This window comes from Ischnura elegans, chromosome 5, assembly GCF_921293095.1.
Source record: "Ischnura elegans chromosome 5, ioIscEleg1.1, whole genome shotgun sequence".
In the NCBI taxonomy this organism is placed as follows: Eukaryota; Metazoa; Arthropoda; class Insecta; order Odonata; family Coenagrionidae; genus Ischnura; species Ischnura elegans.
The window spans coordinates 24785022-24812689 of NC_060250.1; the positions used below are offsets into that span (position 1 = coordinate 24785022).

The 27668-nt window shown below is 39.5% G+C and overlaps 1 protein-coding gene across 1 annotated transcript; it reads right to left on the minus strand.

Annotated features, from left to right (window-relative positions):
- On the minus strand, positions 1–27668 carry LOC124159799 (outer dynein arm-docking complex subunit 4). The gene is made up of 5 exons (XM_046535717.1): positions 27561–27668; positions 8686–8818; positions 7483–7638; positions 5050–5292; positions 1–682 (listed from the first exon to the last, which is right to left on the minus strand). The coding sequence occupies exons 1-5, from the start codon at positions 27639–27641 to the stop codon at positions 492–494; spliced, it is 804 nt and encodes a 267-aa protein (XP_046391673.1). The 5' UTR covers positions 27642–27668; the 3' UTR covers positions 1–491.

Genomic DNA, 27668 nt, shown 5'->3' on the forward strand with positions numbered 1-27668 from the left:
TATCTACATTATGATACATATAATCTCCTTTTCTACAATTAGATTCACTCCTAGGACGTATTATGATGCAATCACAATTAAACCATCTTCTTTTTATCCACAAGTCATAAATAATGAAATGTAAAAAAACTTTCTTATTCCACCTAAATATAATACAGTACAATGAAGATTTCGACGTGGTGTGTGACGCTTATACAAAAAGAATATCTTCGATGCAAATGTACCAGCTGATGAGGTACCACGGAGAAAATCTAGGTAGTACAGTATTAAATTTATTTGGAATTATGAATTTTTTTGCATTTCTTTTTCTTTAGCCGATTTCATGAAGTCACTCCCGAAACAACCAATTGTAACAAGACATAAAGATTAAAGCGTAGCTGTGCTTGAAGCTGCCTTATCATCATGAACATGGTTCTTGTTATTTTCTTCCGACACTTTCAATTGATGAGAATATCTGTGGCGAGTTAGTGCTATACATTGATGATTCTTCCTCATCTTGCTCTTCCGCCCCCTACCACCGCGGAGGCAAGGGGCTGGGCCCTGCCCCTCTGTGACCCCTTCACCCCGCCGCTCTTCACCTTCTGCTGCCTCCAGAATTCCTCGCGGCCCGCCAGGTAGGCCACCGCCTCCTTGGCCGGACCTTCTATGTGAGCGCAGCCCTCTTGGTGCGGAGCCTTGATGTCTGCAAGGGAGGCACCGGGAAGGGGAGGTTATGTTGGGCAAAGATCGTCAATCCTAACAAGTGCGAAGCGTAGCGAATTCGGACAAAAAACAAGCTCAAATGACGCCAGTAGAAGAGCGTGTAAGGGCGAATTTCGTGCGAGCAAAACAACAAGAAAGAAGTGATAAATTTATTTACACCATGGATGTAGTTCACCGCGGAATAATCATACACGCCAAAGATGAAGTTCGCAATGAAAATGTATTATACTGGACCGGGATTCGAACGCAGATCTCCCGATTGCCCGTCAGGTATTATAACAAATTATACCACCAAGCCATCTTGTCAGAGCGAACTTCAGAATCGCGCAATAATCGAACTTCAGAACGTCCAAATCCCGGTTAGGCCAAATATTATTTCATGGCGAACTTTATCCTTGATGCATATAAATTTGCACCAATGCGCGTGACTGCGTGCTAAGTCACTTGTTTCATGCAGTGGAATAATCATTTGGTAAAGACGGCATTCAAACACAGGTCTTCCAAAATGCCGGTCAGGTTGCTTACAGTTTTATCTCCTAGCCGTCTTCTCCATGGGGAATTCATTATAACGTCGATATCCTGGTATTTTCAACTATTTTATTTACTTGATAGTGCATCCATGTTTGTATCCCGGCTACAATAAATTAATTTATCTTGGTGAATTCCTATGCTGGCGTAAATAATTGCACGGGTTCGCATAAATGCTAACACAGTTACAATCTGCATGCTTTAGTTTCAATGATAACTTTCCTCACAAATAATTTTAGTTGATCACCAACCAAATATGATTTCAGCACCTAGCGCTGTTATCAAGTTCCTTAAAAACTCGAAGCTACCGTCTGAAGCCAAGGTTGACTTAGATTGATAAGGACTTACATTTTTATCGTATACTATCAGACCACCCAGCGTTGCTTGGGAAGGATAGTACACAGAGAAGTAGGAAACTCGGAACTCGGAATTCTTGGCCACATGGCAGGGTTTTCAGGTAAAGGAACAAAGATTGTATAACGGTGTAAACGATAGTCCCCGTGGCCAGCAGCGAGCTACGGACTGTGCCGCCCGTTCAAAAAATCGCTGTTAATTTTGTCAACGCACGCGGTCGCAATTCCTTTAGGTATCATACTATACAGGCTTTGCTAGATATCTGGTTGGAATATCTCGAGGTAACTCGGTGATCCTTTTATTTATGATCTTAGATAAACGCAAAATTTCGAAGAAAACAGGGTCCTCCATTTTGTATCGCATCGGCAACAAATACCGCAACTAAGTTGTGGAAATCAATGAACATTAGAAAAACGAATCGCTTGATAATTTATAAATTTTGTTGCAATTGAATTCCTACAAAAAGTGCGGCATTATTTTTAACATGCTGAATTTCGTATAAAAATTCAATGCGGGCAATTTTTGCGAAATTTTTTCAACTTTGAGGTCGTGTATTTTTCTAAAAAAATAACCTATGAAAAACGGTTTGCGTAATAAAATGCAAAAGACAAAAAATGTGCAATTTTTCGAATTCTGTACTAAAAATGAAAACGTTTTTGAGGTTCTGTCCAGCTTTATTCGATTTCAGCCCACTGTGCGTCGGACAGAACCAGAAGTAGCACTGCGAGACTTGCGAGCATGAGATGGTCCTATGTACTAACTTCGGTCGCAATCTTTGCAGCCGCATGGAAACGAATAACGGACAGACAAATAGACACCCTCTTTAATGTATAAAATAATGGATGGATAAATTTTTCCATGCTACACCTCACACTACAACAATTTTGGCAATGAGGAACCACAGGATAGACCAGCGACATAAAGCCAAGACCCTCTGGTAAGTAGCTGAAAGCTGTGCGAGAAAGGCCACCACGATAATTGATTTAAAAAAAACTTAATATCAATGTAATAAATTGATAATGGTACTTAGTGCGGAAATCACCACGGTTTGTTGTGCTCTTTAAAAAATCGAATATTCTTAGCATTTTTTACTTTCGACTTAAGTTAAGAAATGCCGTTTTACGAACAGAAGTTGAATTGTAGCATGTATGTGCTAAATTATGTGACCATGCAAATCCATTTATCACAGAGCTCAAGCATTTAAAACACGCAGAGACTAAATTTGGCTTAAATTTCGAAAACTGTTTGGTACTACACTTACCCACCATATAAAATAATGTAAAATCGAGCCATTTTATTATTTTCATAGCTAATCTTGCTAAAGAAATAGAAAAGAGATATTGCTTAGATGATGTTTCTATGTCATTATTATGAAATGACTTTGACGCAGTCACTATAATCATATTTTTATAAAGGTAGTTGTACTTTCGCCAATCGAGGAGCTAAAGGAGAAGTATAGCTCTTTTAAACATCTGTTAATACGCGACCACTTGAATGAAAAGATAAATTGATTTCTCTGGGGGAAAAATAAAATCAGCGAACGTATCCGCGTAGAGTATCAAGATAAAAGTTTCCCTGGAGAGGTCCTCTTTATCTATCCTCATTGAGGTGATGCAAGCTTGATGATTATTTCGGGTGATGGATTAACTTTGGTCGTTTTTTTTATTTTTACCTTGAATATAGGAAGACATTGACGGAAAATACCTTTTGCAGATGATGTAAGCATGGAAAAAGTTGCAACTATGGCATGGAGTAGATTAGGAGGCATAAGAAGTTTGCTTTTTAAGGTTACTTCACAGGAACCGCCGAAGGTAGTTAGTTTGTAGAATTAAGATGAAAGGATTGTTTTAGAGTGATGATTATATTTATAATTCAAGCCAAGCCAAACGTTTGCCTCTAAGGAAAATTGAAGCAGTGGTGATAAAACTAGAGCACGCATTTTGAGTGAATAATTTCCACTAGAGCATGCCAACGCTAGAATGAGACAGAGAGAAATCACTCGTTATTAACGTGAGATTTATCTCCCGTTAAAACATAAAATGCATCCCAAGTATGGGCAACTGACTGTGTGAATATCTTACATTCTGGGTGGGGGAGGGGGAAGCAGTCAATTTCCCTTGGCCACCTCGCAGTTAGAGGATTTTTTTCGAGGGAGCAGTCCGACGGCTTCATCCGAGATTTGAACTGTGGACCTTTCGGTCAGCATCCAAGCGCTCTTCCCAATAGGCTACCACGCTCTCAAAGACGATGAAGTAAAACACCCTAAATCTTGACTACCAGTACATCAGACTTAGTTATATTAATAAACATATAAAATCTCCAGTTTCAATCTATTCCGTTAATTATAAAGAGAATAAAGTACGCTTATCAACTGCAGAATAATCTCTGTTCATCTACATCTACATTATACCCCTCAAGCCGCCTGGAAGGCAGGCGGCAGGGGGTGTTAGGACACCAGCCGTCTACGGATAAAAAATGAAGTGCTCTACGAAGTTGGGGCTAGCATTTATTAAAGTCCTTTATGGTTCGGGGGAAAAACGAATTCCCATATCTATCCGTTCGGCAAAACATCTCTCTTAATTTGTCGATTCTATTGGACCTGAAAATATAGTGTGGCTCTAATATTATGTTTTCCGTGTCGCTCTTAAAGATATCCATTCTCAGTTGTTCAAGCAATCTAAGCTTAGCGCGCAGCCTCCGAGTCTCCACGTGCTCCCAGCCTAATTCGCTAAACATCTGCGTAACATCTGTGTTGTTCGCCCTATCAGTGATCCAACACGTTCAGTAATCGGGTCTGCAGGGCTGGTGACCTCTCATCAGCTAATATAATTTCACCAGTTTTTAATAAAAGATTTTTCCATACAGAGTAATTGTTTGTTTTAATACCATGACTGTTGGAGTTCTTCAGTTCATGGTTTGCATAAAGTTTTGGTTACTTGACCCACTGACTCGGGAAAAGAAACGATCTCTGCAGAGTCACAGTGATGTCCAGGATCCATTCTGCCTTTATCGACCAAAATCGTTATTATTATTGTGGTGATCTACCTTGACTCACGCCTTAAGCAGTAGGTGGAGTTGGCGTCACTATAGGTCTCTAATTGAAAATTTATACCTTAAAAAGCTTCTTATGCATTGTGCTTGTTTCCTGTATGTTTCCAATAATCTGCGTAATCGATAATCCAACTACGCCACGTCTGTATATGTGACGGATAACCGAGATCGCACCGAAGATCATTCTAATCGGCCAACGAAACATCCTCAAACTCATATTCAGAAACTTAAACGAGAATTCTGAGTAAATCCAATGAAAGCATTCTCGCAGAGCTTGCAACTAATATAACGCAGTGAATAATGATTGAAGCGGAAAAAAATCATGCACAGGTGAAGATGTGGAGCAAAATTACGGATTCAAATGCAGAGACTGATAACGAACACTAAGAGAAGAAATGTTTGATTTGTCCTCACCAGGGTGTTGAAGCAAGTTCTCCAAATAGAGTTTGTCGACGCAGAGCTCTCCCAGTAGTTGGCGCGACGATCGGCTGCCGCTGTTAGGCGTGCTTAGCGACGACCGCGCGTTCTTCTTGGAGCGGAAGACGGTGGCCTGGGCCTTGGCTGCAGACGCTGGGGGGCTGCCGCTGGACTCCCCCGGAGACTTGGCCCTCAGGGCGTTCGAAGCCTTCCTCCTGCTCTGGGGCTGCTGAGGACCCTCTAGAATAACACATAATCACGATGTCATGAGCATCATCACTAATAAAATCAAGCTTTTGGGCGGTGTCCCACCACGTTTTTTTTTTTGAGAATTTTGTTTTGCATTTCGTCGAGTGACCTATTTCATTGTTTCACGCCCCGCCTTTCTATCTCTACACGTTCTTTTCTATTCAGACTTCCTTCTTCCATTAATTCCTATGCCAAATGTGTTACCAATTTTGATCATTTTTTTTCATCCTTCATCCATCTTGCACCATCACTATCGTAATTTTTCCCCTATTCCTCGCACCACCCGATGAAATTTACTATTCTTTGTTATTTATTTGTAAATAGTGTTGAATATTTTTTGTTCATTATTGGTTACGTTGCTTAATATTATTAAATTGTTTCTCCTGGTATTGTGAGTCCTCTGTAATTGGCCTCGTGCTGTTTTTGGACTGGATTAAATAAATAAACAAATGAAAAGTTTTTTTTTCAGTTTATACGAAACTAGCAGGCCACCCGGCGTTGACGGGAAGGATAGTAACCTCAGGGGGGAAACTTGGAACTTGGAACTCATAGCCACATGGTAGGATTTTTAGGTAAAGGAACACTGCAGATGATGATATACATATGTAACAGCAAACAATGGAAAAAACGATTTCGGTGTATCGCTCATGGGATCAGCCTATACCCCGCTCCACAGCATTAATCGTTGTGTGTGTCCGCGCGTGCGTAGACCAAAACGTCGTGTAAACTCATACCATAGCCAAAATGTTTGCACCGAGAGGATTAACAGTTGAGTGTAGAATCATGTGAGTTATATTTTCCCTTTGAGCGTGTCAATAGATGTGCTCACTAGGTAGGGTGTCCACTGGACATTGTCCAGCCGCAGAATTTGTATGGCGTGACGCAACAAACGATAATGAGAATACGACGCAAAGGACGCGTTGGACACCAACAGAAGCAGCACTACGGGCTTTGGTCCTAACTTTGATTGCAACCCCTGCAGCCGAATGGAAATTCATTGCGGACAGACAAATAAAAATCCTCGTTTCTAGTACAGATGCATAATAAGTGGTAATGATGGGGAAAACAAGCAGAGATAAAATTAGGAATAGGATTATAAGGGAGACGGCAGGAGTGCTTGAGATCTCAGGGAAGGTGCAATGGTTCGGTAATATTTTAATTGGGGAATGAAACACTCCAATAGCCGTAACAGGGGACCTCGTCACAGGTATAAACAAAGCACTGTGTTGGTATGCTGCAACGGGAAGATTCGCAGCAGTGACCAACCCCAGTCTCTCAATCGGAAACCCTTCACTAGCACTCGCCTTATCAGCCTTAGCGAGGTCCCCCAAAACCCTCGCGAAGGTTTCTTCACTGTTGAACGAGTGTCAGTGAAGGGTTTCCGGTTGAGAGACTGGGGTTGGTCACTGCTGCGAATCTTCCCGTTCCAGCATACCAACACAGTGTTTTGTTTATACCTGTGACGAGGTCCCCTGTTACGGCCATTGGAGTGTTTCATTCTCCAGTTGACATTGAGGTCGTAGAGCTCACCTTTTTCTCTATATTATAATTAACGTAATTTGCTGATTGAAGGGAAGAGAACTAGGGGAAGACCAAAGAGAAGAAGGACTGTGCCGAGAATGATTTGATTGTGGTATTTGGAGGAGGCGACCGACAGCTGAGGTCATTTGTGCCATGAGGGAAAGGTATGGAAGGAAGGGTGGAGCGAAACCTGGCGTTGGCATTAGCCTGCTCTTAACGAAAGGCGCCAAGGGGACCACGGCTTAACGTCCCATCCGACGGTCGGAGTATTGCGCTTGAAATACCCTCCACACAACATTCAAGCAGGGATCGGGCAGTCTCTGAAAATTATCTGCCACTGCCGGGATTTGAACCCGGGCCCGCCGGGTGGGAAGCCAACACTCTAGCCACCACAACAACTCGATCCTGAATGATTTGAGGGAGAAGGGTTTGAATGAGAGGGATAACCAGGATCAAATGTATTCGGATGGGACTAGTTAGGATGCCCAGACGCCCCTAACGGGAATAGCCGGAGAAAAAGAAGGAGAAGAAAAAGAAGAAGAAGAAGATGAATGATTTCTAAGGCAACCCCTGCGTCGTACGCAAGCGATGAGATAATACAAGGGGAGGTGTTTACTATACGCTTTAACTCTTATATAAGATAATATTTTCATTCCTTACTTTTTCCTATGGTGTTTTGAATCGCCTCCTGTGCCTTCTGCACTCCAAGTCGGAAACATTCCATTTCTGGTCTGATCCTTTGGCCTCGATGGTAAAACACCAAGCTATGCTCGAAGTCGCCAAGATGGTATAAGGCCTCCGCCTTCTGGTATATGCCTGCGAAAGAAAATACAAATGTTGCCGGAAGGGGGGGAGTTTCGGGTTTACAACCCCCCCTTGAGCCTTCAATACTTTATTTTTATAAATAAGCGTCTAAAGTATATGTTTTTGAGTCCTAAAAATCACGTTTCCAGCATCAATAATCTCAAAATTTTCCTCATACCCCCTTTTGCATTGGGTTGTTTTCCACACGCCCAGGAGGGAAACCAGAATATCCGGTAAACCCCCCCATTTCAAAGTCCTGGCTACGTCACTGCTTCCATGGATATCATTGTATCCAAAGTTGATTCAAGAAGAGTATGAGTGCAAAATAAAAGCCATTACAAATGTACCAGATCCCGATCGTGGTAGGTTAATGACTAAACCCTTTAAAGACCAAACAAACTTATCAACTGATTTTTTTATTTTATACATATCCTATTTATTTTACAACTTATTTAGAGATATTATGAAAGAAAACCCGGACAAAATGTTTAAATACGTTTTCAAGCATGTTTCCAAATGGGAACACGCCAAAAAATGTTCTTATTACTTGAAAAATAAATGTACACTTGAGTAATTAGCTAAGTTTAACAACTTGATATATTGATCTTTTGAATGAATGAGTATTCATTAGTGGAGAGCGAGTGCAAAGAAAAATATCGAATAAACTGCATTTTACTATAGAGGTGATGCAAATAACCAATTTTGAAAATGTTTAATTAACGACCAATTTATACATATGTCATGCGATTCACTTAAAAAAATACTTCCATACATGTTTGCATAACAAAAGCTGTAAAAGTAATCACATATATGGAATATAATTTAAATGAATTTTTGTAAATCCTTTCCCAAATGGGAACATTGGAATGAGAACGAAAAGCATGTGGCAGCATTTAGGTACAGTACTTTAAGCGAGAGCGTCCATGCCAACAAAGATTCCACCGTATTTGTGTCGCAGTTAAACCACCCAAAAGGCCAAGAAAATCCCGTCGTCTACAGTCTCCAGCCTTTGCAATGTGGCAACAAAGAATTTCTCTTTCGAAATAGCAATTCTCTCACCTCGAATGCATCCAGGCTCCACGGCTAAGGCGGCCTCTGCGTCTTTTAGGGCACTCCCGGGCTGACCTACAGCCAGATAACACCTGCTTCGGGACACCAAGGCTTCGACATCTTCGGGTTGCAGCTCAAGAGCCTTATGAATAAAAATTTACTATAAATTGATACATGAAGGCATGAAAGGTTAATATAATGTTTTTTACAACAATAAAAGATTAAAAATCCATTGTAAATTAATTAAAAGGAAGAGAGAAGAATTTTGGTATACCTACTTCGCAATGAATACCATTTGATTATTGATGGTAATTAAGCTAATCCAGGTCACGTAACTAAATAAATAATCATACTTATTCATAGTTCTGTTGAAGAAATGAATTTATACTGAAACGCTGGCAAATATTTTGCATTTTATTATTTAAAAAATGCACTCCAAGACAAAATACAACGTTTAAAATTGAGGTCAGGAATGTAAAAAAGAAGATAACACTCAATTTAAAAATTTGCCGTCAGACTAAAAGTATTTCCTGCTTACCACTGCGAATTAGCTATCACGCATAGTCTTAAAATTTCATAAATATCGGTTAAACCGGGAATCGGATTTGGACAGCGGATCATAGCAGCCTATGAAAAGAGTCCTTCCACTCAAATTATATAGTTCCGCTCATGTAAGCAGACCACTTCCTTGGGTCCGGAATCTTATGGACTTTATTTAAGATTACAAGGGCAATAGGTGAAAGATTAGGAAAAAAGAATGTTTGCAGATTACTAAAAGTTTCAAAACTAGAGCAAAAAATTGAGCTGTATCAAGTACCAAACGATGAATGCCCTAAAATAAAAGATAATTTACACATTAATGTAAACGTAAACGCAATGACTATAAAAGATTGCAGACCGAAAACCTAAAAAAGTCAATGTGTATCAACTGAATGAGCATAGAAAATCAATGCTGACTATTTTATTTATTAGCTGGCCTGTTACAACTGCCACTTGACATGCAACGAAAAATCTTTATATCCTTAATTTTAAAATTAAATATACATCGTCATAGCTAATCAGAAAATCAAGATATCATCTATGTCCGTAAAGCATGAAGCTGTAGAAAAGTCAGCCCAATATTTAAGCCCGAGGTTACAGGTTTCCCGGAAAAGGGATTGGTTTTGAAGAGCAATCAATATCGTTATATCCACAAGGAAATTTATGAAAATCACATTTAGTTTTAGCATGATGAAAAATGGAACAAAAATAAAAAAAAGAGCATGGAATGCTACCTAGCAATCGGAATTTTTTTCAAAATTTGGATTCCGGCCCTGTTTAATAAAAAGTCACTAACTACTAGTTACAGCTTAAATTTTTATAAAGAAGGTTAATTTTAACAATAACTACATAACCTGACTCTGGAGATCACGTTGGTTAATCACCTGACTCGATCTGGATGATCATGGTGGACATGGTTCGCGACGCGTCGTAATGTCAGTAGCGTCGCTACGCTACTGACATTACGACGCCAAAATAACTGGCTTATAAAGGCTGGCGGCTGGATGTTATCAAATAACCGACATCCCGAGCTTTACTACGGGTATTACTGTACAAGTCAGGCAACATGCATACACAACATCCATCGTCCCGCATGCAGTTGGTCCCGACCTTCCCGTGATTTTCTTGGGAACGGATAAGTAAGTGGGTAGGTATTGTCCAACTGCAATAATTACAAATACTCCTTCCGTAGGAGTATTTCTTCCTATATGTCCACTGAAGAAAAGGTATTTGAAGGTCACCACGACACCGAACGTCATTTGCGTCATGAAGAAAGGGTAGAATGGAAGGGAGGATAGTGACCTGGCGCCGACAGCAGTCTGCTCTTTAACAATTGCTGTGTGCTGAGTGCTGGCGACGCAAATGTGCGTCGCCAGGGGACTTGCGGTTTTTGCGAGCGACGCACATATGCGTTGCTGGAATTATTACTTTGTTGCGTGGAAAGTAACACTCTGTAGCGTTGCTAGCAGTGAGCATTGGCTCATGATCGTATACATTGTTCACGCAAAGCATAATTTAGCCGTCTATAGCGCTCGCTGTCGTGAAACTAGTAAAAGACGTCGATGTGTCCCGAGAACACGTGTGTGTCGTTCGTGAGCCTATTGCGTGCATGTGAACATGGAGAATCCTGGCTGTTCAAGACACCTTCAGGATGAAGAAATTATTGATTTACTACAGAATATTAGTCCTGATGAAGACACAGACTATTCTGAAGATGATGAAACGTATATTCCTCTGCTGCCAAATGAGCAAGGTGAGTGTTTTTGCCATTCTGCGTCCTTTCAGCTACATTTTCAGTGTGTTTTTCTTATTCCTATTCTATACTTTTTCATTTCAAATTATCTTATATTTCTCAATGATAAAATTCTTTCTTTCTTTTCTAAAGTTAGTTGTCATTTATCGCATGTTAATTTGGAATATATTTGAATCCATTTCATTTGAGAGTACTTCCGAAGCAGATAGTGCTGAAGACGAAGACGTCGATGTAGCAACTGCGGAGAGTGTCCCCGATGCATTCCAAGAGGCTCCTCGCAAGAAACGCCCACGCTTACGAGTGGATAACCATAGCAACATTGGTTGGACAGAGAATGATTGCACACCTACTCTTCCGGTATTTCATGGAGATACTAGGGTGGTGGATGGGGTTGGCCTGGATGAATCGTGCGAGGTAATTGACTTTTTCTTTCACTTTTTTGACGTCGATATTATGCGCACGATGAAAGAGCAAACCAATCTTTACGCCCGGCAAAATATTCGAAGCAAACGAAGTGAAAATAGACTTTCACCTAACAGTAGACTTCATAAGTGGAAAGTCGTAACTCTGAACGATATAAAAAAATGTTTAGGCATCATTCTTCACATGTCAATCAGTGATAGGCCATCTTTATCGGATCACTGGTGCAGTGACCCTGTTGTATCCTATAATTTTTGCCCAAATGTCCTAAGCCGGGACAGATTTTTACTTATTTTATCAAATTTACACATGGCTGATAATAGCAGATTGAAAAGGAAAGGAGAGCCAGGTTTTGATTCCCTGTATAAAGTTAGGCCATTGATTATGTCACTTGTACAAAAGTTCAAATCAACATACAACGTTGGTGAAAACATTACAATTGACGAAGGCATGTGTCCTTTCAGGGGTCGTGTAAATTTTCGTGTATACATGCCCGACAAGCCCAATAAGTATGGAATGAAAATCTTTATGCTTTCTGAAGCTACATCTGGATATGTTTGGAATTTTGAGGTTTACCAAGGAGGAGGAATTGATAATTCAGTGCCAGCTCTGGTAAAGAGATTGCTTGATTCCCTTTTGAATACAGGACGCACACTTTTCACGGACAGATATTACACTTCACCTGATTTGGCCATGGAACTTGAGAAGTTGAATACAGGTCTAGTTGGTACTGTCAATAAAACAAGACGGGGCATCCCACGAGTTCTCTATGAACCCAAATCGCTGAAAAGAAATGAGCAAGTTTTCCGACGGAAAGGAAATGTTCTACTGACACGCTGGAAAGATAAAAGAGATGTCTGGATGGTATCTAAGAGGCACAGAGCAGGAATGTCTACTTATACTGACAAAAGAGGAAGAGAAAAAACCAAACCATTATGTGTGATAGATTATAATAAACATAAATACGGAGTTGACCTAAGTGACCAGAGGATGTCCTATGCTAGTTTTAGTCACCGAAGTTTCAAATGGTGGCGAAAGCTGGCATTCCACCTAATCCTAATGGGAACATGCAATGCTTGCGTTCTATATAATAAAATCAAGAAACAGAGGCTTGCTGTAACATCCTTCATACAACAAGTGTGTACAGAGTTGGTGCTGATAGAAGATCACCCTACGAAACGGAATACTTCTCAATTAGCAAGATTATCTGAAAAACATTTTATTGAAAAGATTCCTTTACCAGAAGGAAAAAAAAGTGATAGACGAAGATGTGTCGTTTGTTCAGAAAAAGGTACGCGAAAAGACGGAAGAGCCAGAAGGAAAGATACCAGCTGGTATTGTAAAGACTGTGATAAGGGATTCTGCCCGGGCGAATGTTTCAAGCTATATCACAGCAAGAAAGTGTATGACAAATGATTACTGAATATTGAATGTAATTTTTCATAAGTAGATGCTACACTTTTTTATGATCCACAGAACAAAAGCTATTGTACATGTTGCTATAATTGATGACTTATTTTGTATAAAAATTGTAAGTTTAAATCAATAAACATAAAAGTATACTTTTGAAATTTTTTAAAAATCACGAAAAAAGGGTTTTTTAAAAAAGAGATAACAAATATTAAACATAATGTAATTATAAAACCAACTATGTTACCATTTAAAAGAAGCTTTAAACTTTGATACTAAAAAAAGAAAAAGAAAATATAATAACTATTTACCTATCAATTGATTTTTTATTAATGCATAAAATGGCCAGCACTGAGCCGTGAACAGGGCATAACCTATTTAGCACTCAAAGTGTTAACGATAGACGCCTTGAAGGACCACAGCTTAACGCATCATCTCACAGACGAAGTGTTGTGCTTGGAGTGACCGCTACATGCCACTCAATCAGTGACCAGAAAACCTCTGAAAAATCTGAACCACCAATTATCATAAATTACGTAAGGATTCGATTTATTTCATTACAACCGATCAAGTAGTTACCGAGATACAAAAATTCAAACTCGGATATATCCACTATTTACAAGAACAGTCAATAGCGTCAGTTAACCGATATCACTAAAAGTGGTGTTTTACAAATAGTGCGCTGTTCATGAAGGATCGAAGAGCCTCTCAATCATGCATTTGAGGTCTCGGCGTGGTAAAGTCCTCGCCTACCAAAAAATATCTCTCTGGTTTGAGTAGCGCCTTAGTAGGTTGTCCAGGGAATGGTTGTTTGCGCTTGTGTAATTGTTATCTTGTTGAAAACCCCAATAAAAAAGGCCAATATGAGTTGTTTTCGGTGGTATGGGAATAAATAAACAAATAAATGGTATAGCATTCAGTCAAATAAAAGAAAATAATTGTTTATATTTGTACTGTTAGCAATGCCGATTACAGTATGGAAATTTCACACATCAGATCTAATGCTCAGACTGTCAAACACAACCGCTGGCCGACCTGACCTTGTTGACGAAGCCCAGGGCCACAGACACCCTTCCTGCCTTGAGTTGCCTCCGGCTGAGGGCCAGCATGGCCCCTGGATCCGCCTCCTCCGGGATCTGCAGCGCCTCGCTGCGGTCCTGTTTCCGCTTCATCTTCAACGATTGTTTGATGTCACGCGTGCCCAAGTTGACGGCGGCAGCGCGATCCTTGTCCGTGTAGACCTACTCCCTTGACCTTTGCCGCCCCCGCCTCCGCCGTCCCCCTTTGCGCCCCCCCTGCTCCTGGCCCACCAGCATGGCACCCAGACCCTCACCACCCCCACCCCCTTCGGCATTCCGCGCCGCCACCGTGGTTGGCGAAACCACACCGTCCGCCCCGTGCCGCTCCCTGAGATCATGCCTCAGCTGCGAGAAGGTGGTCTTCTTGCCGGTCAACATCCCGTCCGCGCCGCTGCCGGTCCTGCCACGGGATCCGAAGGCCATGGCGGCCTTGGCAAGCCGCCCCTTTGCCTCTCTCTGTTGCTTGTCATCCGTATCCCCTCCCACATCCTTGGTGTCGTCCCGGTCGGTCTCCCGCCCCTTTCTCTTCTGAAGCATCCGCATCCAGCCGCCTCCGAGGCCACCCCTGGACTTCCCATCGTCCCCGCCGCCTCCCCCATGGCCTTCTCCGTCCGATTCAGACTCACCCAGGTCCACGCGGAGGAAACTTTGCAGGAATTCGGTGTCCCGCGGCACGGCGAGGATGTCGTGCGCGTGCTGGGAAATGCGCGCGCGGTCCTCGCTCTTTTGTTTCGCCTCGGCCGCCGCTCTGGCGTCCGGCGCCACCGTCGCCTCGTCCGCCATGTCCATGTGGGTTCGTCTCCTCTGGAATAATCTGCTTGTCTAACCCATTCCTTTGAGCAAAAAAAAGGTGCAAGGATTTATAGCAAAAGCTGGTGATCAGTCTGGTAGAATATGCTATGGTTCCCATGTATATTTTATCACCATTAAACTAATAATGCATAAATAGAAGCATTAGAGTGAGCATGGATAAGTGCTTTGAGAACTTCACAAACTAACATTCCAGTAATCATGTTCATTCCACCTCGATTCCAAACGTTTATTTATCATTTTCAACTTTACAAGTTAGACCTGCCGTATATGGCCTCCGCTGAGGATTTGGCTGCTTTGTTTGCTCGTAAGGGATTTCAACTCATCAATATTCAAGACCCCTTTTATCTAGGGGCAAATAAATGTGTCCATAATTTTTTTCTTTATTGATAATTTGAATTGTCTTTCCCTTCACGGGCTACTTGAGCGGGCACTATACTTTGGTCTCAATGGTAACCACTTAAGACAGGATTTAATTTCATGAGGACACGATAAAGAAAAAGCATTTTGAACAAAAATATTATAAAACAGTCAAAGATGCCTCATATAAGGCAAATAACGTCGGATTCTTTAACCAATGGCGAGATGATATTAAGGCCCTGAGAGTGAGGAGATATAAGAGTGATTGGACCCAAAAACTAATTTATAATGCTAAGGGCACACACTAATCACCCAATACACATCTTTAAATGTATCTAGGATAATCAAAAATTTCATATAAAAACACAAAAAAATATTTCCAGAGAGTGTCGTTCACAATCGATAAAAAATGATAAGCTGGTAAAAATTATTAACTGATAGAAAATTAAGTCTATCATTTTTATAAATTCATTATTACAGGGAATATTATTATTTCCTCGAGAGTGCTCATTCTACTGATATGATGTTTCGTAGAATAATTGTTTAGCCCTCAAAGCCTCCCCAACAAACTATTCTTTTCGAGCGGAAAAAGTCTCCATGATTACAAGTCATCATCACAAAAACTGCAACCATTAAGATTTTGGAACTGGAGGCATGTATTGATATACCTTTTATTGAAATTCAGGTGCAACGACAAAGGGAAAACAGGAAAAGATGACTAGAGGAAAAGTTCAGCATGACTTGTATAACATTACAGTTAGCTCCTAAGGATGTTGAGCAGGCCTTCTTACATCCCATTGGTTTTAACCCTATTATTGCGCACTGTTTCACAAACATCCCTATTAGAAATTCTAATAGAGGCATACGCGTTAACGTACATTCCAGAGGAAATACCGAGCTACTACCCTCTCAGCTGATATACTAAACGAAGTGAAAAGCAATCACAAAATATTATGTTAAAAAATTGCAAATTCGATATTTCATTAAATGAATTCACTTCATTTCAAATGATTTTAAGGAAAACTATGTGAATGAACAAGTTTCGTCAACGTAATTAACATGTGCAATAAATACGACGAGAACAAGACGAAAAATTCTAGTTGTTAAATAATCACGGACTAACTTGTTCTTATTGATTAACCCTGATTTCTATATTTGGTTATTTTTCAGTATGTATTATAATATTCCGATTCAACTAAAAAAACGGTAGCACTCGAGACTACAAATATCTGAAAAGAGAATTGAAAAAAAATGGGCAAAAAATATATTGTGGAGATTCATAACAATGACCAGTGCCAGTAGAGACGTAAGCAATTAAGATAAAAAATAAGTTGTTACCGATTTTTATTGATGGTAGGTATTCTTTTTCATTAAAGATTTTTATTTAAAAGCGAATAATAAAATAAATGAATGTAGGTGTAAAATAATAGGAACAATCAAATAAAAGGACTAATATTGAAACTATTCATTGGAAAAATATTTATCCGAGTCTGAGAAAAACAAATCGCCTACTCAGAGACACAAAATGAAGGATCTGGATATTTCAGATCCTCAAATCAAAATATGAATTTCACGGATAATTTTTCGTTAATATCTTGCTTGGGAACAAGATGAATATCAGAATACTTAGACACTCATGCTGCAGTACGAACGTGTAAACAAACGCGGGTAATCATTAAAAAGATGAAAGCGGAAGTAGACGATAGCAAGCAGGGATGCTACAGTTTTAATAGCCTCTTGATCAAAGAGAAACATATGCATGATGCGATACCAAGAATTGAATATATTATATTATGAATTCCGATTCAAGTTGTTTATATTAAAGAAACAAGAAAGAGAGGAAAGGAAATTTGTGCAGTTGGGAAGGGTAGAAAATTATGGAGCTATTTCCACTTTCTCAGTTAACTGACAACTATCTCTATCGTGCAGCTTCTTGTTATGCTACTAGCTTATGTTATAGGCTAATAATATTGTATCAAGAAATTACACTGGCTTCCGAACAGCGTTTTAACAGGTAGCAGACTATTCTGCAGGGTGAAAGGAAGAAGAGAGTGGATTTGAAAAAAATATTTTTACAGTGAATGTAAAGTAGCAAAGGAGCCAAATTAAAAATAATTTTTATATATGAATCGATTTGCAAATAAATATGAATTTCCAAGTCTATTTGGAGATTTGCAAATAAAATATCAATTTCCAAGTCTAAATAAGTTGAAAAATACATCATCCGACAGAATCTGGTGGTTTGTAAATATACTGTATGGTGTCGTACAATATAATGAATTTTATTAGCTGATTAAGTTCTGCACGATTCATTGAATGAAAAACAAAGCATTGTCACTATCAAGGTCGTATTTGGGTTGACAACTTTGTGTGAGTATTCAATGGTAACGATGGATCTAAATTCATTAAAAGAGGTAATGTCTTACACTTTATCCAAGCCATGAAGCTCTTCAATGGATTTGTATTCGCTAGCAGTGAATATAGTTCTATCAAAACTCAACACTTATTTAGACTTTGAATCACTTTCTTTTTCCTCCAAAAAGTGAAACCTTTTACCTTGGATTCCTATCGTATCTATTTTAATAATAAGAATAAGTTTCGCTTCCCTGGATACTTCTTTAAACACAAGGTGATATTCAGTAACAGCATTTACCCTTTCTAACCCACAGCTTCTTCTGGGAGACATTAAATTCCAGAACTTCTCCTTTTAAAAATGTGAATATTTTCTACTCAATCATAATTATTGTGGCAGCTACATATTTCGCCTTTAAATTTTACAGCACAAATTAACACGTAGGCTAAATATTTCCTGAATATAGCTGAAAATATATACATTTTTGATGTGACTTAGAAGCAGCATTGGGTTATAATCGGTCAAACGCGCATTGTGCAAAAAGCACTGCGACAAGTTTATAATAGCATAATATGAAAAGATAAAAATGAGTTTCTTGCTTACCTTTCAGGGAGACTCCTTCCTTCAATTCCAATGCGCCATGTCTCCCCACAGTGCACTGAAATATCCACTTATTCATACGGAACTTGCAGCTCTTTTTGAAGAAAAAAAATTAATATCTTCTCCCAGACCGATTTCACTAGTCTAAGCAATGCCACACGTAACGATGCCGCATACGGTCTATGTATTCCCTCGTTAACGGCGGAATCGACCTGATACCGTGGGAATTCCACGCAGAAGAGCATGCAGGCAGTCCTAGCAGCAGCGGCGCAGGGCGCCTGCCTTGGGCACACACTGGCAGGGTCGCACCTTACACCTGCGAATACGCCTCTTCCTGGCGGCGGCTGACCCGTTGCCACCGGCGACGGCGGGTAAACAGATCAATCCTCGAAAGGTTCCGAATTCGACACACGAGGAGGGCGCATGTGGGGGCAGGCAGGCTGGTAACATTATTTTCAGGAATTCTTTTATTCCAGAGCCATGATACGGAATGTCCACCAATCATAATCTTTCGGCTTTTTTTCGTCGAAAAAATAGAGAGGGCGCTTCACGTGAGCGGCCAATTTTCAAAACTTCCACCCACAGAAAATGGTTTCTATGCTCTCCTAACCATGGGAACTACATACAGGAGGTCCCAGTTAGTCACGTAGAAAGCTTGATTTTTGTTGCCGCTTAGCGGGCAATTTAAATGGTTTCAAAAAATGTCCATATCGTGGCGATGAGAGGTCAGCAATCCATTGAAACATGATTTTGTTCATTGCTGGCGTATGATACTGAGGAAATCTTCTGGGGTTTTCCACCGGATGAGTTTCTATTAGGCTGACGCTTCGATGGGTGCTCCTGCCATCTTCCTCAGCGCATTAAAATCCGAAAATGATGCCTTCTTTTATAAAATTCATATCCTGTTAAACGGACCGCCATATAAGATCAGGACGCTGTTTAAGAAGTCACCATTTTCGGATTGTCATGCCCTGGACGAGGACGAATGCATTAGCAAGCATCACCCGGTGGAAAACCCGCTAAGATTTCCCTAACGATCATTTGTTCTCAAAATATTCTATGCAATCACGAGGAATAACACGAAAAAGGTTAGGGATTTTATTTATCACATGAAAGCGAATTCATATTTCAGTCAAAAGCCCTGATTGAAGCTGTCGCCGCGAAAATCGCATCGCTTTGCTCGCCAGAGTCGTGAATGGCGACTTTTGTAAACACATTTAAATGCGCGGTGGGTGATAGCACATCTAGAGCCCGACTGGAGAATCCTCTATTGCAAAATTCGTGCTCTGATCTTTCAACGTCAAAAGATTTGTAAAACGAGTTATTCAAATAGATGTACAACGTAACAACTTATCAGTTAGAAAAAAGAATCCCTTTTTGCTTATAGAAAGGTTTCGTCGGTATTTTTACGATGAAGACAAATATTAATCATCACTCCTCAAAGAGACAATTTTAGACCAAATCACGTCATTAGTAATGAACATTGGGGATTGATTAATTGTTAACGACATAATTTCATCTAATTTTTCACCAGTTTGGGCTCTGAATACTTAATGATTGGGCTATCATAAAAGGGCTGAGCAAACATAATTTTACGCGGCAAAAATATTTTTGTACCTTGCTTAAGGCGAATAAGTTGTCGTATTTAACTAAACGCCATTGAAATGCTTTGATATCATCCATAAGGTAATAATAATGATTGGACTTTATTGGGCGAGATTGAGACTAGAAAGTCCCACCTTCTATCTAACCCTCATGAGACATTGAATATTTGCCGAGAAATGCATTGCCAAGTTAACCTTGAAATTAAATGCAGTCGAATTATACCAAAAGAGACGTAGAAGTATGATTTAAATACAAAAATGTACCGTGAACAAAGTTACATTCACCAAGTGCAAAAAGTTGTATACAAACGTAGAAAAACCAAAGGATATTGACTTTTGTTCGTATTGGAAACTGCAGCAAAGCACCCACACAAGAAGGGAGGCGTGAAAAACCTGCGAAAACCTACTGAGAAAAAACTAATGTAAGGTGTAGCCCAGAGAAAATCCAGTGCCTGTATTCGTGGATATGTTCCTAACGTCACACATTTTTTTTAAGTCCTCAGTGAATTCCGGTGGAATGTGGAAGAGGTTAGCTGCGGCAAAGAGGACAAAAGCGCAGCGCGTTGCGCTCCTTCGTGCCTGCGTGTGGTGAGGGGCCTGCCGCCCCTGTATAGAAAGGCAAACCCACTCGTCATTTGTTTCCGACATTCCCGTCCTGCGAGGCGATTCGGAGCGATATTATTCGAGCGATCGATATCGACGAGGCGGTGCCGTGCCGCGTCCGCTGGGCGCCTCTCTTGAAAGGAGGGAATCTCCACGGGCTTATCTGCAGAAGCAATCGCTCACGAAAAGGCACTAAACAAAGGAATGCAGGTGAGCGAGGAATTAATTCCTTCACACAGCTGACGAGGTAATCAGGGGACGTGATAACAGGAGTGAGCTCCTAAATTTACATGAATTTCAGATATTCGAGTGCCTATACAATTACTCGTATACCAGAGCTCGAGATAGAGAACACGAAGTCACACGAATCTAATATAGTTAGCCCCCAAATCCAACTTTTCGACGGAGCGAGTACTGAGCAGGGAGGGGATGCTGAAAACAGCATTAGAGGGTAGAAGATTAGGTAAACGAGGGAGAGGAAGGAAGAAAATAGAATTTTTAGATAGAATGAGTTGGCTTTATTTTGAATTGAAGAGTGAAGTCCATGAAGGGAGGGGATACTGCCAGAATAATTTGTAAATACTCCACGCAAACCTACCTTAATTGGCAGAATAATTTAATAATAATTTAAGAATTCTGATTCTAACATGGATTTTATCTAATTGCTTTGTACTTCGCATACAGAGGTAGAAGACGTGCGAAGCTAGTCCACTACAGGGTTTTCTTAACTTATGCAACTTCTCGTGACATATTGTTGATGCTGGCTTCAATATTTTTCCTCAATAACGAGTCTACTGCATAAAATATCGAATCCAAAGCGTTAATATGAGTGAAAATAAATATGTTAGGAATAATGTTATAATTTTTATTCCCCATATTTTAGACTTACCGTGACAACTTTTTTGCCATGTACTCTACAGCAAAAAACTTAAAACATGAAAATCATCAGATTATCACCTCAAAAAATTGAGAAAAAAGATAAATTGTGCCGTAGTTAGCCTCACGCATAGAAAGATGACCTCGTGACAATGTACTCACTCATCTCATCGACAAAAATGGAAATTTAGCTGGTGTAACGGGATTTTAATATCATTGGCTACATAACGGATATTTCTGTTCCAACATATATGATCACGATAGCAATTCCTCACATCCATTTCGGGTAAAAAGCAAATCTATATTGTAATCTATGTGATACTTTTGAAGAAATAGAAATCATTCCAAGAAGAAAGCAAAAATGCAAAGAGCACTTGAGAGCAACGTAGAAAAAATAGCGGATGGCAAGAGATCGAAGAATAAAATCGAGAAAAGATCAGTTGAGTGACGAATAGAGAAGACAGCTGCGTCAAGCAAACTTCAGAAAAAATATTGAGTGATGATGGAAAAAAAAATACAAAATAGCATCCCACTACGTAAAAACAGAAGGAAATAGTAGTACTTTATTTGGTTTTTTGTATTTTGGGGTATTTTTTTCTAAAATTCTAACGTTAAATTATAATTAAACCACTGGAATTCAGTTATAAGAATAGAAGTTCAATTAAATTACAAAATGGCGACAGTAAATTCCATAAATTAAAAAAGGCGAAAGGAGATTCTCATAGTGTCTACCTTGCAAACCATATTTTTTATTCTCGATGTAATAAGAAGGATATAATTTTTTTTGCAAATAAGCATAATCTTGACACATATGCCAGTACATAATGCTAAATCCAATTTGGCTTTGAAAAATAATAGCGGTATCCAAATTTCCTGGATATAAACAGTTACTTATACCACTTATTTTATAAGAGCGCGACCCGGGTTTCAATGAGTAATCATCATCATCAGGCGCTAATTAACAGTTAATTAATTTCCTATTTTTGTCACTTAATTAGCGCCTGATGATGATGATTGCTCATTGAAACCCGGGTCGCGCTCTTATAAAATAAGTGGTATAAGTAACTGTTTATATCCAGGAAATAATGGAATACCACATAGTTAACCAAGAGTTAGTGAATTTTGGTATCCAAATTTTCCAAAACCACCAATTTTCTCTCCATATCTAAACTATGTACGCTCCGAAATTATTCTACTCTAATATAACATATTAATTCACTTTAAACGGACTTCCATTATGCATCGATATGTTCTCAAAGTAATGAGTCTCTCTTGAAAAAAATTTTTTTTTAAAACTTCATTCTTCCCCTCACTTTGTTAATTATTTATCCATAGAACATAAATAAGGCATTGGTATAAGAATAAGTAAACTACTACGGTATGAATTATTTTATATTTTTCATGCTCATAATAATTTTCCTTTGCCGTTTTTCACTCCAAATGCTAATTCATAAGTATTAGTAGATGAATATTTGTTTCATAACACAATAATGACATTCGTTATCGTTATCTAAATTATATTGGAGAAAAATTGAATAATTACTATAACCTTAAGATAGTGAAGTCGCGCACTCAGCTAGTAATTTACCCACTCAAAAATTCAGCGCGATCGTTGGTGTGGATAGGTGATAGTGGAGCTCACCCTAAAGTAAACTACAGGCGAATCCATATCACACAATCAGGGTAGGGGACAGATTCCTTTATCCTTCTTTATACTATTGTTGTATTCTTCCTGTCGACCACGTGTATCACCACTAAGATTAGGTGTTAAGGGGTAGGTGTTAAGCTTGATAAATTGTAAATAGTCTTTATCGGTCTAAATTAATTTCGCACAATCCTTCTCAACTCCAAAATTTTCTACTTCGATGGCATATCACTCTCAAGGACTGTGCCAAATTTACTTTAGTGAAAGGATTCTAGGCCACGGTCCGTATCTGAGTACTTGAATGGTTACTGGACTCGAGTAGCTCGTAACCAATTAAGTACACGAATACTCAGACGAGTAGATGTATGCCTCTTGGCTAAGGATAGTTGCTGAATGCCTTCATGAGCAGCTTCTTTACCTCGACGAATGCAACACTAGAGTCTTGGCAAATACCTACGCACACCTATGATTTCATGTTTTCCTATTTTTGTCATTAACAGGTCTTTCGCTAATTTTGTTGCATAATGCTATTATAATTTGGCTCCCTTTGTGAACGACATCACCAAAAATGATCATGCTGTATAACTGTAATAAATACATCTGCAAGAAGACTACCTGCAGTACTATTTAATTAACATGCATTTGGAAGGGAAATGTGGTTAACTTCTACCACTACTGCCCGTAGATTGTTTCTCTTATTGACCGCGTCCACTGTCACTGAGTTTCTGCATCGAGGAATTGTTGTGGCCACCATTGAGGCCACACCAATGGGTTGCCATGCATTATGATCCAATTGATTATGTCTTTGGTGTTTATTTTGATCCGATTATAAAGCCTGAGGATTAAATTATGAAAGATAACCCCATGAACCAATTATGCTGCCTACCTATTGCAACGTTACCTAAATATTTTATTTTTTATCAGCACATGTATCTTGAAATCGAAATATCCTTTTATTCTGTTATTGCTGTATTTCTCTTGTCGACCACGTCCGTCACAATACCATATTGATAAGAAGGACCTGTGGCGGAGGAAATTTGGCTCACTCCCAGATTTTGGTAGGTCAAGCCCTCTTAAATACTCTAATGTTCACAATATTTGGTATAGTAAGCCCCTGAAATATTTGGGAGATAAATTATTAAATATTTACCGTGATGAGCTTAGCACTGTCGATCTGTACCCCTGTACTGGCCATTTTCAATACTTTTGTGATTTTTCTTATCAACCAACCTTTCATGCGAGGAGTTAGTGTTTCGTATCATTTTGAAGAATGAATCTAGTTTTTTTTACTAGCTAGTTTAGAGGTTTATCACTTCGTTAAAAAATGGCAAACTATGATTTTTCAAAAGACGGATTGCGCCCGCCCGTAGAAAAAAATCGAAGGATTTCACGTCCATTGCACGGTAAGTGTTCTCGTAAGAGTACTCGTCCAGCTGGAAGCCTCCAAAATGTTTCCTCTACACAAGTTAATCCATCGAAATTGTTGTCTGGCTACTGCCTTGAAGTCAAGGCTTAAAATAATGAAATAAGTCGGCAGGAGGAATACAAAATGGTAGTAAAAACATTTCCCTTCAAAAATGTGATGATAAAGTAACAGAATTATATTTTAAAACTTGTTGCAATACCTGGGCAACATAATCGGTTTATGGGGTTGTTATTCATATTACCATCGAATCGAAAAAAAGAGCGTATGCAGTAACAAAAGGAGCTGCTACGCATATTATTAGTACCTTTACCATAAATTATAGGAATGCGTTGGTCGTTGCTTCTAATGTGTCTTACGCGAGTGGCGTCTGAAATGATGGGGTAGTGCAAGCAGGATGCCACTGTTAACGCGGTATTTATCAGCTTAATTCTGCGCGACCAAATAATCAAGGTAAACAAACGCAGGTATTTGCACTACAAGTGATCAAATTATAGTTACTTTAAAACCTCATTTTTTTAATACAGCTAAGTAGGCAACTCTTGAGAATGTGACTTCTGTACCAATTAAATGGATCATATAATTAAAGACTATTGAAAGAGATATTCTCTTGAAAATTGCAGTCAGATGGAAAACATCGGGTGAATATTTAAATCTCAAGAGATATTGATCATCTGTCGTGACATGTTTTCTTAAACATGCATGATATATCAGGGCAATCTAGGCTGCCGAGGTGAAGTATTCGAAATGAACGTCTGAATGAGTTTAATGCCTCCTCGGCACTTAAAATATCACATTACTTTAATACTGCATTGGGTTGCAGACCTACGTGTCTTCTTTAATGTCTTTATGTCTTGTTTACGGTACATCAAACACGATTTTATTAGATGCAAAATTAATATCACTCAAAATAGAAATTTTGTCTTCGTTGTACCCCTCAACCCCATCCGACGAAATGCAATTATCCCTACAAGCAAATTAAAAAAAAAACTAAAATATTTCAGGCTACCGGCTTGATTGGTATCAAATTTGTTCTTAGTTTTCTGTATGTCAGTGCATTTTAAAGCGTTAATTTGACGTAATGATACAGTGGAATCGACAGTGCGTTCTTTTGCTGGAAATGTCAAAGATGGTTTGGGAGTACATTGAGAGAAATTCTCCAGAAAGCGCAAAGCGAGCAGTCGGAATCGATAAAGAACTCGTAGATTCACCGTGAGGTCAGTATAAAAATGGAATAAGTATTTCTGGACTCTCTTGAGACAGTTATGGAAAATACTTTGATTTTTTGGTTCACCCAGTGATATCACCCGTGCATCCGACGATATCCCCAGAGAAAAAAGAAGCGTAGCCATTATAAAGGAGGGAGTATGGTAGCCTAGTGTATGGAGCGATTGGTTGCTGAGCGAGAGGTCCTCGGTTTAAATGTCAGGTGAAGTCTTCGGACAGCCCCAAACAAAATCCTAACACCGAACATTCATGTTTTGAATTCATTGTACTTGTATTATATTAATAAAAATTTCAAATTACATCTCTATCGCAAAATATCGCAATTAAAAAAGAAACATTATCAGTCTTTTAGGATAATGGAGAGTATGAAGTTTTTAGTGTGTCAATCTTTAGCCAACACAAACAAACTGGATGGTGTACCCATGAAGATGCCGTGTAAAATTGCCGGTGTGCACGCTGTGCCCATATCTAAGCCACAAACAAACATTATTTGGCCTTGAGACATATTGATTTTAATTGCGAATGCTGTTTTTGCACTGGAATCTTAAGACATCATAATCGGATCAACAAAGATAAGGCAAAGTATAAATATAGCTGTTATTTAAAATGCTACTAAACAATGCAATCACACGAGGGAACTCAAAATTAACCGGAGTGATATCGCTGCGCGCGTCGCTCTTATATTTTGGGCTTCTTCCACTGTAATAGTGTTATTTCATCATTTCTGAGTCAGTATGCGAAACGGCGTGGATATGGACGGTTTTACCTAACCACTGTGACAGTTTACATCCGAAGAGTTTTTTGACCTCTTCGATTTTTGAAATGGCTGATATTCGAAAACACCGTGCAGCATTGAAATTTTGCTCTCTGCTCGATAAAATGTGGTCGAAAACGGTAAATCTATTGTCCACAGTTAATAAAGAACACCCCTCAAAAAGAACTGAAGTGCACGAGTAGTATTCGGAATTTTAACCGCGGCAACATGTCGATGGAAGACAGTTAACTCCCGTGCCGGACATCCAGGTCCAGAACTGATGAAAATGTGGAACAAAAATCGTGCCCTTGTGCACGAATATGAAGCGTAGTAATTACGAACTCGCTGAACCATCTGATTTTTCTTTGAGTCCATTGCAAAGAATTTAAGCTGAAGATTAGCAAATGAGACGAATCGCAGCGAAAATCATCCTCCGTTAGCTGACTCCCGATCAAAAAGCGACACGAGTTACTGCTAGCCGCGACTCAATTTTTTGATGAAAAATTGCAGGACACAGCTTTCTCTCCCACCCTACTCACTAGATTAGATCACCTTTTGATTTCCTTTTGTTCCCGCGGATGAAAATGGTGATGAAATGGAAATGTTCTCATCACATTAAAATGTGAAAGGTGAAAATGGAATCGAATGCGGTCCTGCGAGGCATCAGAAGCTACGAGTACCGAAAGTGTTTCGCGTAGTAGAAAACACGTTTTAACCACTGTATCAGTGTAAATGGAGAGAACTTCGAAGGTGACTAACGTTTGTAAGACAAAAAATTAAATTTTGAATGAAAATATTGTGTCCGGTTATTTTTGAGTCCCTCCTCGTAGATGTGCGTTGGCCTGCATTCTTTGAGGTAATAGAATTATATAATAGTTGCTGACGGAGGAATTCAGTAATACCGGGAGTTATACGTAAATTCATCTGAGTAATTTCCTTCTGAGGTACAGATTAGTCACATTCCGTTTTACAAATGCCATTTAATAAAAAGCCAAGTGTGCCGGCCTCGGTGGCGGCGGGGTAAAGTCCTCGCCTGCCAAACCGAAGGTCGCGGGTTTGAGTTCCGCCTGGGTAAGTTACCCTTATCCAGGGCATGGGCGTGTGTGAATGTCCTTCATTGTTAATTGTTAATTCCCCATTGTAAAGGCCGTAAATGTGCTGTTTAAGGGGTAATGGAAATAAATTAATAAAGTGTGGCGTTACAATCGCTGATAACGGTTCAAATTTAATAAAAGCTATCACCAGTAACGGTTTTAGCGACGTAAAGGGAGACGTGCCGATTCATGGAAAAAAATGGGATTTCCATCCCTTGAAAATGATTACGTGAAAAGGTCATTTCCTTGAAATCATCGGGTCTATCGCTCGAAAGGTATGGAAAATATAATCGTGAGATGCAGGCTTTATTTGCACTGGTTAATTTCCCTCACCAGGCAATATGATTGGATGCCCTTTGTGTAGAGACCGCACTTGTAGTGTCCGTGGGCCTCCTCGAGATGGATTTTGGCCATGGCCCGCGCAATCGCCGCGGGGTCGTC

Excerpts from the sequence above, each read along its gene's own strand:
- LOC124159799 (XM_046535717.1), bottom strand. The coding sequence starts at position 27,641 with ATGGCCAAAATCCATCTCGAGGAGGCCCACGGACACTACAAGTGCGGT. Across the intron at positions 5,293-7,482 it reads TCAAAACACCATAGGAAAAA|AGGGTCCTCAGCAGCCCCAG; the intron begins GTAAGGAATGAA and ends GTGTTATTCTAG. Across the intron at positions 683-5,049 it reads GAACTTGCTTCAACACCCTG|ACATCAAGGCTCCGCACCAA; the intron begins GTGAGGACAAAT and ends CCTCCCTTGCAG.